Below are 15,311 nucleotides of genomic sequence, written 5' to 3'. Positions count from 1 at the left end.
GTGATATCACTCCATTGTTCAAAGCACACGACACTTGAATTGTGTTTACCACTGCATCAGCTATAAAGGGACGAATGGTGAAAGGAAGCACTGGATTGATATATTTAAGCTTTTACAGGAGTGTATGTAACCCTATCAGAATAATTCAACAGAGTTTGTATCAACAAAGATGTGAAAGTAATACTACAAAGGATCAGATCTAAGAATGGTAAGCTGTATGTCAGGAAATTGACAGTGAATAGTCATACCTTTCGGTCTATGAGGTTCCCCTTCACCAATTTTACAACTTTTCTCTCAGCTGTCCTGTATACATTCCCAGAGCCTGTCACTAGAAAGTTGATTAAATGAAGACAATGATTGTGGGGTGTTAATGGTTTCCACTGTACAAAAGTACCACTAAAGGCATTTGTACTGAAGTGTCCTATTATTGATCAGATCATCCGATAAATCAACCAGCAACTGATCATGTCAATGTGTTAGTGTACACATCCATCAGGCCACTTATATACAATGCATGACGCATCTTACAAGGTACATAAAGCACAAAACAAATCCTTCCCTTACATTGACTTAAATACACTTCTCATATGTGCAGTTCGGGAAAGTTGTATTTTATTTTCAAAAGTAAAAGTTGTGCTTGCACTCTAGGAACCCTCTCTTTCAATAGATTATTAATTTTTAAAATTAAATAATGACAGTAGATTTAAATTCAAACATTTCTAAATGCTGTAAATATATTCACTGTGGTAAACTCACCTTGCTTTTCCTGTAACACGGCAGGGTTGTACAAACTATACATTTTGTCTTCAAAGGCCTGAAAGATACGATGAACATGAGCAATCATCATCTGAATAAATCACATGACAAACGTGTATGTTAATTCAATGACCATTCTCAAAATTGCTTACCTTACATGTCTCCATGTCTTTGTCATATACAACGACTTGAATTTCAGACAGGGAGCTCTTTGGTTCTCTTTTACTGAAGGAATTGGCTTCATCGTAGAAAATTGTGGCCGTGGTTTCTCTTGGATATCCAAGCTTTCCAGTACCAATTGCAGGGATAGCTATAGACGTCATTCTCCCTCGGTGAGCCTCGTCCAGACAACGTCGGAGAACGTGACGTAAGCGCTATTAAAACATTGTTAAATAACATAAAATATAGCATATCTGATCGGGGATGATAAATATGCTACAGGTTAAAGGGATTTCACATATTTTTTTATCTCTAGTGATTACCGTTTGAGTCTACATATATGTATGTATTTCAGACATCAATATTAGTCTATAATTCTACACAATCAATATATTTTTTCTGATTTTATTTTTCTGATATATGTGGCCCTTTTCCCCCAAATGCCATAAAATAATCAAACATTAATCAAATATTATCATCATTGGAAGTTATGGAAAGTAACGTAGAACTCTTACTGGTTCCGCCTCGAACCCTCCTTTCCATGGTGTACCGAGGATACAAGCATGATAAATGGCATGGCAACCTATATTACCACTTCCGGTAACTAGCACATCTCCTTCCTGTACTGATTTCTTCTTTTTGTTGATTTCGTCCTGGAGTGTCTGTCCTGCTGCTCGAAGGATCGCCTGAGAGATCACCCCGTTGTTTAAATCACATGATTTCTGTATGGTGTTGACTATGACGTCAGCCTGTTTTGTGAGAATAAATTCACGTTATACCATAGCAACTTTTGGGCGGCATACAAATCATCGAAATCACGATAGAGATCTTTCTGTACGGGTAGAATGTACCACAATGAGGATGCAAGTTCCTGTTATGAAAGTCCTGGGGTGTGGCAGCCAATGATTTGAAAAGCTGTTACTTACAGAATCATAACAATATTTGCTCTTGTAAAGTATTGTGCAATAATTTCTGTGGCCATTTTCCATTGACACAATTAACACGTCAGTTTGCGGCATAATCGTAAACAGTAGTAGAGTTGACTTTGCTAGCCTTGCGAACATTGTTTTTCTTTAGGTATTACATTTTAGTATGCCCCCTTAGCAATGTATAGTGATTGCCAAAATTTAACATTATGGTTTACAAAAGGGTTTACGGAAAGGTTAAAGAGGAAGAAAGATCACTATCTGCTCTACCGAGTACAAGATCTCTCACACATTTTCGCGCTCTCAATCACGTAAACATGTATAACTCACAGTTTGACTAGCTATGTCTCCCTTTATCAATCGTATAGTTTTCCCTTCAGGTGTAAAGAAATGTGATCTTGATGGTTGTCGTCCTTTATTGACCATCTGTGAAACAAATGACTCTTCAGGTGCGATAAAATCCGACTTCGATAGCATCCATGAAGAAACTGGATATTCGCGTTCGTCATCTCCACCAGATATATCGAACTCCTCGGCCCGTGCTGATAATGAGAGATCAGATCGAAACATATCACAATTGTTTACCATGAAAGCAAACATACGCTTTATGGAAAACCAGAACAGTAACAGCACTGAAGACGAAGCATATCGACGTGTCACTTTACATAAGTAAAGTGATGACTAAAATGATGGACGATAAAACAAGACTAACCTTCATCTCTCTCGCTAGACAATGTTTCTTCAGTCTCGCCGCTTTTTATGTCTTCAGCTGGATCGTTCACTTCTATGCAGCAATTATATTGATATTCAGTTGAAGTAATGTAGCTTTTGCCCTTTTCCATGTTGAACAACTTCGGCACGCCTGGTTTGTCTATCGTATGTTGACGACAGAGGACATCATCAAGTATCTTCTTGAAGTTGAAGATGGCCTCCTTGACGTCATCTTCTGTACCTTCCATTTCAACCACACCTACCCTTCCGGCTTCCTTGGTCGTCACCTTCACAGGCTGTAGCTTTCCATTTTCCAACAGCTCCAAACAAGACTTTTTGTGTCTGGTAACAAATTTGAGCTTTCCTCTGTCTGTGGTCACAGACTCCGATATTATGGTGTGCAATCTGATGAAATCCTGAAGTTCGTTCTTTATACCTAGCACTGTTTCTTTGAATGCTATTATATTCACCTTTGGCCCAGCATCGTCCATGGTAACCTCTATACTGGCAATGTTTTCTGTCTGCAGTCTCTCCACCAAGGCTGACCATTCATTCTGTTTCAATGCACCTTCTGACTGGGGTGGAATAATGATATTGTGCTCGAAAATGCTATTTTGCATGATCTGTACACCCATCTTAGCGTTCTCCTTTGTAAGAGCAGAACAGAATATCTCTCCATCTTCAGAAGATAATGCAATACCAAGACGTTCTTTATCGAAACGTTCGTAAATTTCACCTTGAACTGCCTCGGATTGCAAAAACATGTAGAGTGACTTCGTTGGTTTCATCCTTTCGCTTTGAAATTTGTCAAGAGTTTCGTACATGGAACATTTTGCCGCCATTAACTCGTTTCGGTGACCGTGGAAAGTAACTTTGTAGTTTCTTTTTTCTACTTCAACCCGTAAATTTTGATGATCGTGTTTGATCGTCTCCAAAACGCTACATGTAAAGAGCTGCTTCATTTTCATTTCCTTCAACGTTACGGTGTCTGTTATTGTTTGTCGTTCAAATTCTAATTCTTCCTGAAGACCTTTGATTATCTTCTGTACTGTAGACTCAAATTGACAAACCTCTTCTGCCCGTCCAGTCAGACTAATTCTTGAAGACTCGTCATCGAAATCGGGATCCAGTCCTTCAATCTGGAACACTTTGTTTTTGACTTTGGGCCAGATTTCCTCGGTGACGTCTATTACCGCTGTCTTGTATAGCTTCAGGTATTCCTTGAATGTTTCGTCAACAACCTTTGCCCAGGTTTTCACCAATTCATGATATTGATGAGTTGTTGCTGAAAATGTTGGTTTCACAACAACAGTACCAGGACTGCCATCGTGACTCATGTCCAGTGTCCCATGAACCTGCGAAAGTTTATCTTGTAGCTGTTTCAGGTCATTTGATTTCACGAAGTCCATCAGTCTTTCATCCAGAGATAAGGAGATTTGACCAGGCATGGCTGGAATCGCCTCTTCTTTACTGACAACGTACCCAATGCTTTCATAGAATGGTTGGACATCTATCCGTACGCCATGAATCTCTTGTTGCCGTTGCAATATGGTATAAACGACTTAAAAATGTAGAAAAAAATATATTTTGTTACTTTCACCTGTAATCTCTGAATCACTTCGAGTACTTTTACGACGATCTCCTTCGTTAGAAAATATTGTTTAATGATAACTGAAATATACGAAGGAGCACGACTGCTCTTATTGGGGAAGACACTTATTACACCAATCACACAGTATAACGGTTATTGTCTGAAACTTTTTATTCTTTCGATTTGGAAGATCTTGTTCTCTATTAAATTTTGGTCGGATTCTTACCTCTATAATCTTGGAAGCACACAAAAGCAGATGATCCATCTGTTTCCATCTTCACGTCAATGACATCACCACCTCCGCTCCTTTTGGTACTCTCAAAATAAAGTTGAATGTAATGGTCCTTGGTGCCTGCCGGGAGACCAGTCACTAGTATGCAGTTGGTGACGTTGACAGGTGTCATAGTCAGCTTAGATTTCATGAACTTCTTGCTTCCTACTTTTTCAGCTATCTTGGTGAAATCTATTTCATATCGAAAAAATCATGAACTCTAGGTTAATGCATTTGTGCCTGGACAAGTACACTGTATAATCCGCATGTAGATTGCAGCAGTCATAACCGTAAAGTTTAGACTCCTGCGTATTTAAAAGTTAATAGAAAAGGATGACCAATTACGATTCGGAACTGTTACAGTACCAAAATGCATTCGAATCTTGAAGAATGTTTCAACACAGAATTACACACTGTTGCATATTTTTAGGTTTTATTGTAACATCTAGAGAGTATATACACCAAGTAAGGGTCATCGCTGAATGTCCCACTCTTAAGCAATGTGTCTGAAGGTAGAAGTGCAACTGTCAGGGATAACAAAGTAGTACTTAAATGATGTCATAAAAATAAGTAGCCTACTTTCTGTACGCAAAGAGTACTCATGCCATAACAAACGGAAAGGAACTTGCTATAATCGCACCTTTAATTTCGTCTGGGTATCTCACTAACACCTTGCCATGCTTGTCTCCGAAGTAAAATTCCGGTTCGACGTCCAGTTTAGTACAATATTCAAGATACAGTTGCAAGTCTTCCTTAGTCGAACCTTCTGGTACACCATTCAAGATAAGACTGTGTTTGTCTTTCGGAAGAACAATTACTTCCTGTAATGACAACTTGGCTCCTTCGACAGTGTGTTCTCTTTGAAGCACTCTTCCAGCAACTGCGGATTCAAGATTAGAGCAACATTAATGTTAAAACGTCTGTTTATCTAAAGAAAATATTTATCATTTACTTTAAAGAATTTGACACTTTGCTTTTTGCCTTCCTCTTTGAAAATACAGCAGTGTGTAGATTTTAAAGTCCAACGACCTGATTACCGAAATAACGATTGAACTTTCAAAATCATTTATAGAATAATTGTAATTTTGAGTTCAAACTGCAAACTGCATCATGAGTGTGACATATAGTCCCCAATTAACCCAGGGCTAGGTCCAAGAACTCCAAAAGAGGTCTGTAGAAAAAAAACACAGGTATACATTACCTTCTTTATCTTCGAAATGTATTTCTACTGTCTTTTCATCCTTTTCTTCAATCATGATTATGGACCCTCCACCGGATCGTTTTTTATTTTCAAAATACAGTTCCAATTTTTCTGTAGTTGTGCTGCTTAAAAATCCTGTAACTTGTATGGCACTATTTTTTACTTCTTCTTGATCTGTTGATAAAATAGATACTTAATTCGTGACATCATGGCTCTTATCAAACCACCCATTGTCAATTGAACCAGTCATTGGCGATGCAATGGTAAGACTGTTTTCAGTTCATAGAAGAAATGCACGTATACTCTGAAATAATATTTCTGTCTGTTACGATCGCTGCTAAAACTAACGTTTCCCGTTGGAGACGAGTTTTACAGTGCGTTTCACCTAGGTACCGCAACTCAGCGTATGAGACGGACACAATCCACGTACAAAACAAACGATTAGCTTGGTTATCACGACACATTTAAAAGTCCCCGTCTCATTATGGGGCAGCCGCTCTGTCTAGACTGAGAGTTACACTTTATCTACAATGTGTGTGTTTTTAGTTAGTTTCTGTTGAGAATAACTTCACCTCTTGAACTCTTAGCTGAAATTGTAAAAAAAAAACCAGTTACAATGTAGATCAAGTGTATCTCTGAGTCTAGACTGCGGCGGTCCTATGCTGGTTTACTGTAATCAATCGATGAGTCGGTAGCTTTGAAATGTGTCGTGATACCCAAGCTAATCGTGTATTTTGTTCATGAAATTTGTTCGTCTCATACGCTGAGTTGCGGTACCTATGTGAAACGCAATCTGTATTGCTCTTTTCAAGACATAATGCGCTCTGGAACGGATATTTGCACTCTCAATATTTACAATATCTCTTCAGTCTGCTGCTTGTATGGACTCTTTTCGTAGCTGATGTCGCATGCTGAAGGTTTTACCATCTTCGTTTTGGGGAAGGGGGGAAATCGTGAAAATCGAAAAAAATTTTCAGTGAAAAGAATCAAGCATAATAGCATAATAGAAAATTTGTTTCTCTAGTTTCAACTTTTCCAATGTTGCCTTCAATTATAATTCTTGGTTATGAAAGAGAATTGTTTAAAGTTTCTATGAGAAGTTTTGAGCAAACGTTTAAACCTTCAGTTTCGAGGTGCTGCGTCCTACCTTAAGTTTAGCATGTTAATCTATTCTTCTCCATGGCAAAGTTAATACTAGAGCTTGACTATAAACCTCATCGCATGATATTGTGATCTATGGTTTGTTTATACCTGACACTTGTTCTACATCTATTTCCTCTGTATCTTTAACATCGTCCTTAGTTTGTGTTTTCTTCTCTCGCTGTTGACTTGTTTTCACCTGCTGTCTCTCTTCGCCAGGACTATGGGCTGTCATACTGTGAAAAACTCCAGCGGTTGACGGGTTTTGCTGATAGTATGATTCTGTTTGTGTAGGAGGCCCGCAAAATTGCATGTGTTGCTGATATTGTTGATGGAATTGTGCTTGGTTTTGTCCGAATGCCCACGACATATGGTGGGGTTGACCCTGTGGGAAATGGGCATGTTGCTGATGTGAATGTCGATATGATGACCACTGGTTCGGTAACTGCTGTCCTTGCTGATGTTGGTACATAAACTGTGAGTCCATCCTTTGTCCTTGATCCGGATGACCGTCTCCGTATTGTCCATACATCCATTCAGTATTTGTTGGTTGATACTGGCCATGAAGAGTTTCCCATTGTCGGCTGCTTCCACCTTCGTGTTCCTTGCTAAACTCTTCCTGTTCCATTTGTTGTTGCTGTTGCTCCAAGGGAGATTCACGCAGAATGTTGGATGTTTCTGACTTCGGTTGTCCAATCGGGCTTTGTTCCTTGTGATACGGTGAAAGAATGTCTGGTGTGATATACGGTTGATCCTGTACCGTGTCTTCTTGAACAGCACACGATGGTTCCTGTTTGCCACTAACTTCATCATGTGAAGTTTGCTCATCATTCCCGACATTACTTTGATCTCCATCAGCTTCATCATCATCATCACCATCATCATCATCATCACCATCATCATCACCATCATCATCATCATCACTACCATCCCCATCACCAACAACATTTACACGGTGCTCAGTATTAGCACCATCGTCTTCTGCGTCATCATCAAACTGACTGGTAAGATCTCCAACAACTTTAGCATCATACCCACCATGGAAATCAACACCATGACCACTGACCACATCGATAGCACCACTACTATCATCAACATCAGTGGGATGACCATAGTTAAAATCACTGCTCTGATCACCACCCTCACCATAACTAAACTGCTCTCTATTTATACGCACTGCATCAGTTCGAACATCGGAATCACTGTGAGGAGCATCATCATCATCATCATCATGGTCGTCGTCGAGATGGTCGTCGTCAATTTCGTGAGCATCGCGGCCTGTGACTGAGCTATCAGAATCATTGGCAGCAGCACGAACAATATCACCATGATATTGATCACTGTCAGTTTTGTTATCGTCGTCTGTATCAAATTGATCGCAATGAACAACAGCCAGAGGTTTAGCATTACTATCTTTATCAAAGTCATCATACAGACATTCACCATCACCATCATCGTCATCATCATCATCATCGTCGCCGCCGCCAATGTCAGCACTGTCAATGTTACGGTCATTGTCACCGCTGAGTCCGGGGTACCTGTCATTGGGCCCATGTGACTCGCCATCCTCTCCATCATCATTTTGTGATTTTCCAGTGTTTCCGTCAACGTCTTCCGTTTCGTCACCAGAGTCCCTGTCGCTTGCAGTGAAAAATTCTTCGTCGGACATTTCAGAGTCTTGTACATCGTCACCTTCATCAGACTTGGACACACATCTGTCCTGATTCTCAGTTACTTTTTCTTGGGCGGCGTGATCCCTTCTTAGACCAAACGATGAGTCCTAAAAATTAGTAAAAATGAAAAGTTAGTCTATTGCGACATGTATCGCTTGTATACGAGGCAAAGGTGGAATTATGATCACATAATTAAGTGTTAAGAGTAAAGGAGTTCGCTCTAAAAATTTGACCTAAATAAAGACTGCAACAGTCGGTTTGAACGCGTTTGACGAAAAATGATGTTCCAAGTATAACAAAGTTGATTTCAACACCATGTCTAAAACTCTGAATAGTCCAAGTAAGGCAACATACTATCTATGTATGAGAGACAAACAATATATCACCAAAAGATAAAATTTCCTCTAGAGCAAAATATATCAAGGATGTTGTCACAATTTGAAACAAATACATGAATTAGGACAACTAAAAACAGAAAAAAAAGAAAAAAAGAAAGAGCATAAAGAAACAAAATATTAATAAAATCAAGAACTTTCAAAGCAATTGGACAAACAACTTTAAAGCCGGGCATTTTGGGGAAAAAACTAAAAGCCATCCCACAACAATGATTGATATCTGGTCAAAATTTAATCATTCTTTATGACCTACTAGAAAAGCAAGTATGTCGACCAAAATGAAGTGAATTAGCAGGGGTCGATGAGTGACTGCCGCCAACTTGTTCAATAAAGTCAGCGTTGTCAAGAGCATCAATAAATGTTCATGTTGTTAGCTCTAGAGTTCAAAGGTCATAAAATCAGGCAGTTTGCCAAGTACTTGTATGGAACAATGCTGTCGTGTTCTGTATCGGATTGACATGTGTATTAAATTCACGAGTCAAAGTACACTTCCCATATCATCTGTGCAACTGTGCTTGACTACAGTTCTATTAATAGAGGTAAAGAAGTATGACATTTTATTTGTGAGGTGTCAAAGTTCGATCCCTGAAATGCTCAAATATTGAGGTAGACAAAGCTGATTTTACAGGCATTGCAAAGCTGGAGTATTGTTTCAGGGAAATATGTGAATACATTTTGCTCATATACTCTCAAAGGGATCAAAATGACAGAACAAGGTTCCAAAATTAAGCTACTTTAAAATCTGCATTATAGACGGTTGGATACCTTCTCTGTAACTTTGGTGAGAGCTGACTCAGTAATTTCTGCACATATAGCTCCACTTAGGCTTCGCCCTGATTCTGCCCCAACTGTAACGTCGTCACCAGCTTCCATCCCCTTTTCACGAATTTCCTCTTCTGGATGGTATTTCACTGTGACACGCACCTCTGAGTCACCGACAATTATATTCCAGTCACTTTCGCTTTCTTCTTCCGAGGGAAATTCTGCGAATAAGAAAACAATTCTCTATTAAAAGCCAAACATTAAACAAATCAGCCGACGTTTTCTCTTGTTTCGGTAGGACAGTGAATATCTGCATATCTTCAACAATGCATGAATGTCAGAGAAATATATTTTTTATTTTACTTTTCTAGTTTAGGAAAATTTTGACTTATTCTGTAGCTCCCCCCCCCCCGCCCGAAATTAATGCCCATGTTTACTGATTGTTATGATATGCTGTCAGTTAACATATCCGTCAACTTGAAGCTCTTTGTTTCTTTTCCAGATAAAGAAAGAGTATCACGATCGCTATTTGCAAATCTGCAGAGAATGATTTCTGTTCATAAGATGGTTCCATAGAACAAGTTTGCCGCTAATTTTAAAAAATCTATTATTTACTATCGTTCTTCCTTTTTAATTTAAAGTTAATACAATAAACAAAAATGTAAAACGAATGAGGTTCGTGAGAAGGTCCGATAATCAAGTCCAAGAAAAAATCTGCGTAAGCAGAATTTCATTGCAATTTGTAAGGAAAGGGATATAAAGTTTTCATCTTAGTCCGGTCTCCATATAGGTGTATGCCTGTACAGGGTACGATTATACTAACTATGAAATCGGACGCACTACTGACGTAGTTACATGGTTAATGAATAAGAGGCATGTTCTGATGATGACAAACAGAAGCATATTGTTTCAAAAGATGTATTTCTAAATTAAACTGGAAAGAAAGACTTGCGTAGGGGCGGAGTTGACGTAACTACTCACATAGTACAATCAAGAAGAAGATAATTACAATCTCTGAAACATGACGCATGGATGAAACAAACGTAAAATCCAGCGTAACTGGTAATAATGATGAGTAGATTTCGAGTGATTATAGAAGGTCGAAAAACTCCCATATACAAAATCACACTCTCAAGACAAGTGTATGAGGTCGTTTTTGTAATCAGCGTCAAATCGGAGGTGTGATTATCTGGAACATGACGTTTGGTAATTGGAGACGTAGCGAAGAACAATATGTGTCCCGCGTCATTAAAAGGCTTTTTTTATTTGTTATTTGATATTTAAAAAAATGTGAAAAAATTGATATTTAAAAAATGTAAATGCCTCGTAATGTGTGAATATTATGCAAAATAAGTGACTCTCAAGTTCATTCGAACTTTCGACTAACGTCCACGTTCGCGATATTTCACGTCTCGAGTAACATGCACAGGGAGACGGCAATTTTGAGCGGAGTTATACTATACACTAGATATTAGTATTTGGAACGGCTGTCATATCTGAGTGAAGTGCACAAGCATAGGTGTGCGTAAGGGGGTGCTTATTGTAACTGACATCGTGATGAAATGATCGGTTCCAGAAGGAGAAAATGAAAGAAAAGACAAACAGAAAAGTTTTGTGTGGTATCCCATACTATGGTGTCATCAGCCATCATTGACAGTGAGGACAGACTGTCGGCATTTTCCACGTTTGATCTTTGTATTATCCACCCTTTTAACAATTACAGTGAGTTTTTATTCGGAAAGCATCTTCTAACTTCCAGCTGTAATTGTTACTAAAACAGTGCGATCAACTCTTCAGCTGTCGCTCCATACAGAGCTGTCCCATGCTCGTTAAATGTAACTAATCAATGAGTCGGTGACTTTGAAATGTGTGGTGACACCTGTAACCTCCATAAAATGTAACAATCTCCATAAATGTAACATCAACCATAATTGTAATAAAGTGCACCCATAAATGTAATATCACCCATAAATGTAACAAAAATCAACCATAAATGTAATAAAAACACCAACCACAATTGTAATAAATGGTAACCATAAATGTAATAAAAAATCACCCATAAATGTAATACTTGTCAACCATAAATGTAATAAATCTATTTTGTCATCGCAATTGGAGAATTAGCCCATAAATATTTATCTATGTAATAAGGAAAGCAACTCCACACATTATTCATATCTTAATTATTTGTGTTTAGTGTGTTTTGTATATTTGAAAGTGTATTTTGCGTTTCCCTATTTTGTGTACAGAACTGATCGGCCATGGCGAGACACAGCTGTAATCTGAATGTCAGTGCAGTCTCTTACTCCAGAGTTGAGGAGACTGTATAACACTACGATCCTTTAACGCCGTTACTTTCTTAATCAGTCGCCTCAAATTCGTCTTCAGTGGATAAATTGTGTGGAATAATCGATAGATTGGCTGTATTCCTATGTTGTCCCACTTGAAGTTTGTTCCTTCACTGGGGATGCTAGGATGTCTAATTTTGTTCTACTGTGTTCAAGGTAGTGTTCGTATTGTTTTTACTAGATTGAAATGAAGATATATGTTCTCGTCAACATGTTTTGTGTCGTAATATTTCTCTGTTGTTTGTTCTGAGTCATCTGTCATAAACTTTGTGTGGTATAACTGGTTGACGAGTTATTTTGACGCTTCCTTATTATGTTATTATCAGTGTCTAGAACTGCTATCCCACGTCCATTATCTAACGGTTTGATCTGTACCTCGCCATTTTCTGATAGTGTTCTCAAATTATTCTATTCTGTGCTTCGGAAAGGAAACCTAGTTTCAGGAAAGTATGCAATAACATTACAAAAGTCTTATTAACGTTATTATTTACTCGGGGCATTGATAAATAAATGATCACATATGCTAGTTCAAGTTTATTACATTTATGGTTGAGTTTTATTACATTTATGGTGAATGTGTTTATTACTATTGTGGTTGCGGGTTGTTACATTAATGGTTGGCCGTTTTTATCATATTTGTGGTTGATTTTATTACATTTGTGGTTGATTTGTGGAGATTATTACATTTATGGAGATTACAACACCCAAGCTAATCGTTTCTATTGTACATACAATGTGTCTGTCTCATACACAGAGTTTAGGCACTGAATTGATACTCAGTGTATTTCTGAATCCGTGTGCAGGGCCACAGGTGCCTGGGGTTGCCGGTGTAATGCTTCTCTCTATGCATGTACACCGGCAACCCCAGGCACCTGTGTGCAGGGCTACCTCTAAAAACTTACGAAAGAACAGCTAGCTATACCTTGACACGTCAACCAAGGCAGTGTATGCAACATATATTGTCTGAAACCCCACCATATTAAATTACCATAATTTCAATGGTCTGTTTAAATGGTGTGGACTTTAGCACAGGTACGATATCAATGCCGTGGTTTTATTGCAATCGTATCGTCCATAATACGACTATTATTTTTGTATGTTCGAAACCAAAATACTAATTTATTGAATAGTTTAGTTTCATACATATTCATTGTCACTCACCGAACTGCGAAGCAAAGTCCACGATAAATAGTCTTTCGGTTTCGCCGTGAGGTTTGTTTTCACCATGAACAGCAGCAGCTGCACTCACTCGCTTTACTGGGTTGTTTTTTGATATTTCCTTCTCGATGAATAGTCTCAGTGCATCGGCTACAGCGTCGTCGTCGAAGCGTTCAGGGATATTACCTGAAACTAATATTGACCGTGACATGATGATTTACTTAATTCATGCATATACACCCTATGTAGTGTTCTGTTTGATGTACACATGTGCACATTTAAGACGGTATGGCTTCGTACACAGTATACGAACAGATGCACTATGGGTAGGGGATTCCCCTTTCCAGTTGGCCGGAAATAACACCAACAATCTAGTTCTTTCAACGGTGAGGTATGATTGGAGTATGTAACACACATCTAGAGGCGATGTAAGGCCCGGGCTCTTTAAAATTGAAGGATAAGTTACTGACAAAAGAAACATGAAAAATAATTAATAACGTTTGTAGATTTCATATACTTGAAATGTTCAAAATGAAATGTTTCATATTCTTGAAATGTTGTTGAATAATAGCGAATTGAACTTACTCAGGGATATCAGAGAAAGAAAGGAGTTGATATGTTTTTTCCTTGGTGATTCTACAAAGAGTTACAAGAAAGATCTGTACAAAGAAATTGACAACTTTTTCAGACGTTTCTCTACAGATATATTCGGAAGCAATTTTAATTTAACTAACAGTTCCTTTCCAGCTGTAGTCACTAACAATATGGTTTGGTTGATAATAATGGCTTGTTTTCTTTGTTAGACTTTTTCAGCTAGCTCTTCTGTAACTTTTTATTTGCATTTCCAGTGCCCAGTGTAATTTGCTGCTCCTATTGTTTTTAGTGAGCCTCTGCTTTAAAAGGGTTGCAACAAATAAATAAATAAATAAATAAATAAATAAATAAATAAATAAATAAATAAATATTTGATGATGTATGTTTAAATTAATTTGTATTAATGTAGAATACCCTAAATCAAACGTAGCTCGAGGTTTTGCCTGGATCACACAGCACGATGGACAACTCTGTTTTAAAGTGATCACTGGGCCACATCAAACTTGGCCAGTTAAGTAAAACATAACTCAGCTGAAGTATTCGATTCGTTGTAGTTGTGGAATGTTGCTGTGGTAAATGGCTGAAGAATGTTCAAATATTACAGGTAGCTTTTTTACATGATGAAATTCCTCCCAGTCCACATTCAGTAAAGAAGTCATCATCGCCTACAGAGTATCTTCCAGTAAATGAAAATATATGATTTGAAACTGTAAGGAAAGTATGTAAACGAGGCAGAGCAAAAATACCGTTTTGGGCAGATAAAGAGAAACGGTGTTTTTACTGAATCATGTCCGATAATCCGATGACAATGCATGCTGGGTAAATAGACGTCACCAGAGAGAAATAGGCAAGAACATTTATTTCCAGTGGATTTATTCATTTAGTAGTGAAACAAGAACACAGTTGCTGATGAAGTGTTTGTAAGAAAGGGATAATCAACCACGACTTTCGATGTTTTCGTAAGTATCTTTTGTTTTAATTCTGGTTTTATGGTCTACTCCCTGAAGCCCTTTCACCGCCATAGATTGAATCCAACTCAGAGTCTGTTGTTTCGATGGTAAAGTCGGACCTGTGCAAGGGGAAATGGACGGAAAAGTCGATCAGTATTCAGCTTGTTATCACTCTTTGTACATTCCGCTACATTGACATTGGTCACTTGTCATAAATAATAACGCATATCACATGTCCAGGTAATGTTTACAAATTGAATGCTGAGCCGTTTAAATATGCTATTCAGAGAAGAACAAGGAAGAGTAACAAACATGCAGAATACAAGTGCTGAGAAAGTACACGTATACAACTGCTGTCCACTTCAACTTCCTGAAGGCGGGACCAAATGTTTGTTTCGATTTGACTTCGAGTTTTAGCTACTATTCCCGTCCCTTGACACATTTGGATCAACCGTCTGATAAAACTCTCTTCTGTGATCTGAGTTCTTTTAATTATAGTAAACATCAAGTAGACAGTCTTCCAGTCCATAATTGCTATCAGCATGTCTCTGGTGATACAGTTGTTGCTCTACAGTGTCTCCATTTGACTGATGCACGTTAAATTGTCATGCAACAACGCTATTTCAATTCGCTGGAATGCATGGATGATCGGAATAAGTTGTATAAGTTTCGTTTA

The 15,311-nt window shown here is 38.2% G+C and overlaps 1 protein-coding gene across 1 annotated transcript; it reads right to left on the bottom strand.

The window, feature by feature from the left end:
- Positions 1-242: 242 nt before the first annotated feature.
- On the bottom strand, positions 243-13,400 carry LOC139143165 (protein mono-ADP-ribosyltransferase PARP14-like). The gene is made up of 12 exons (XM_070713300.1): positions 13,095-13,400; positions 9,589-9,806; positions 6,867-8,535; positions 5,616-5,789; positions 5,055-5,294; positions 4,370-4,606; positions 2,554-4,113; positions 2,172-2,383; positions 1,431-1,664; positions 909-1,130; positions 757-814; positions 243-328 (listed from the first exon to the last, which is right to left on the bottom strand). Exons 1-12 carry the CDS (start codon positions 13,300-13,302, stop codon positions 243-245), a joined length of 5,118 nt encoding a protein of 1,705 aa, XP_070569401.1. The 5' UTR covers positions 13,303-13,400.
- Between the last annotated feature and the right edge of the window lie 1,911 nt (positions 13,401-15,311).

Source organism: Ptychodera flava, chromosome 11 (assembly GCF_041260155.1).
Source record: "Ptychodera flava strain L36383 chromosome 11, AS_Pfla_20210202, whole genome shotgun sequence".
NCBI classification, from domain to species: domain Eukaryota; kingdom Metazoa; phylum Hemichordata; class Enteropneusta; family Ptychoderidae; genus Ptychodera; species Ptychodera flava.
The sequence above is the reverse complement of the archived record's forward strand: the minus strand, read 5'-3'. Positions and strand labels throughout refer to the sequence as shown.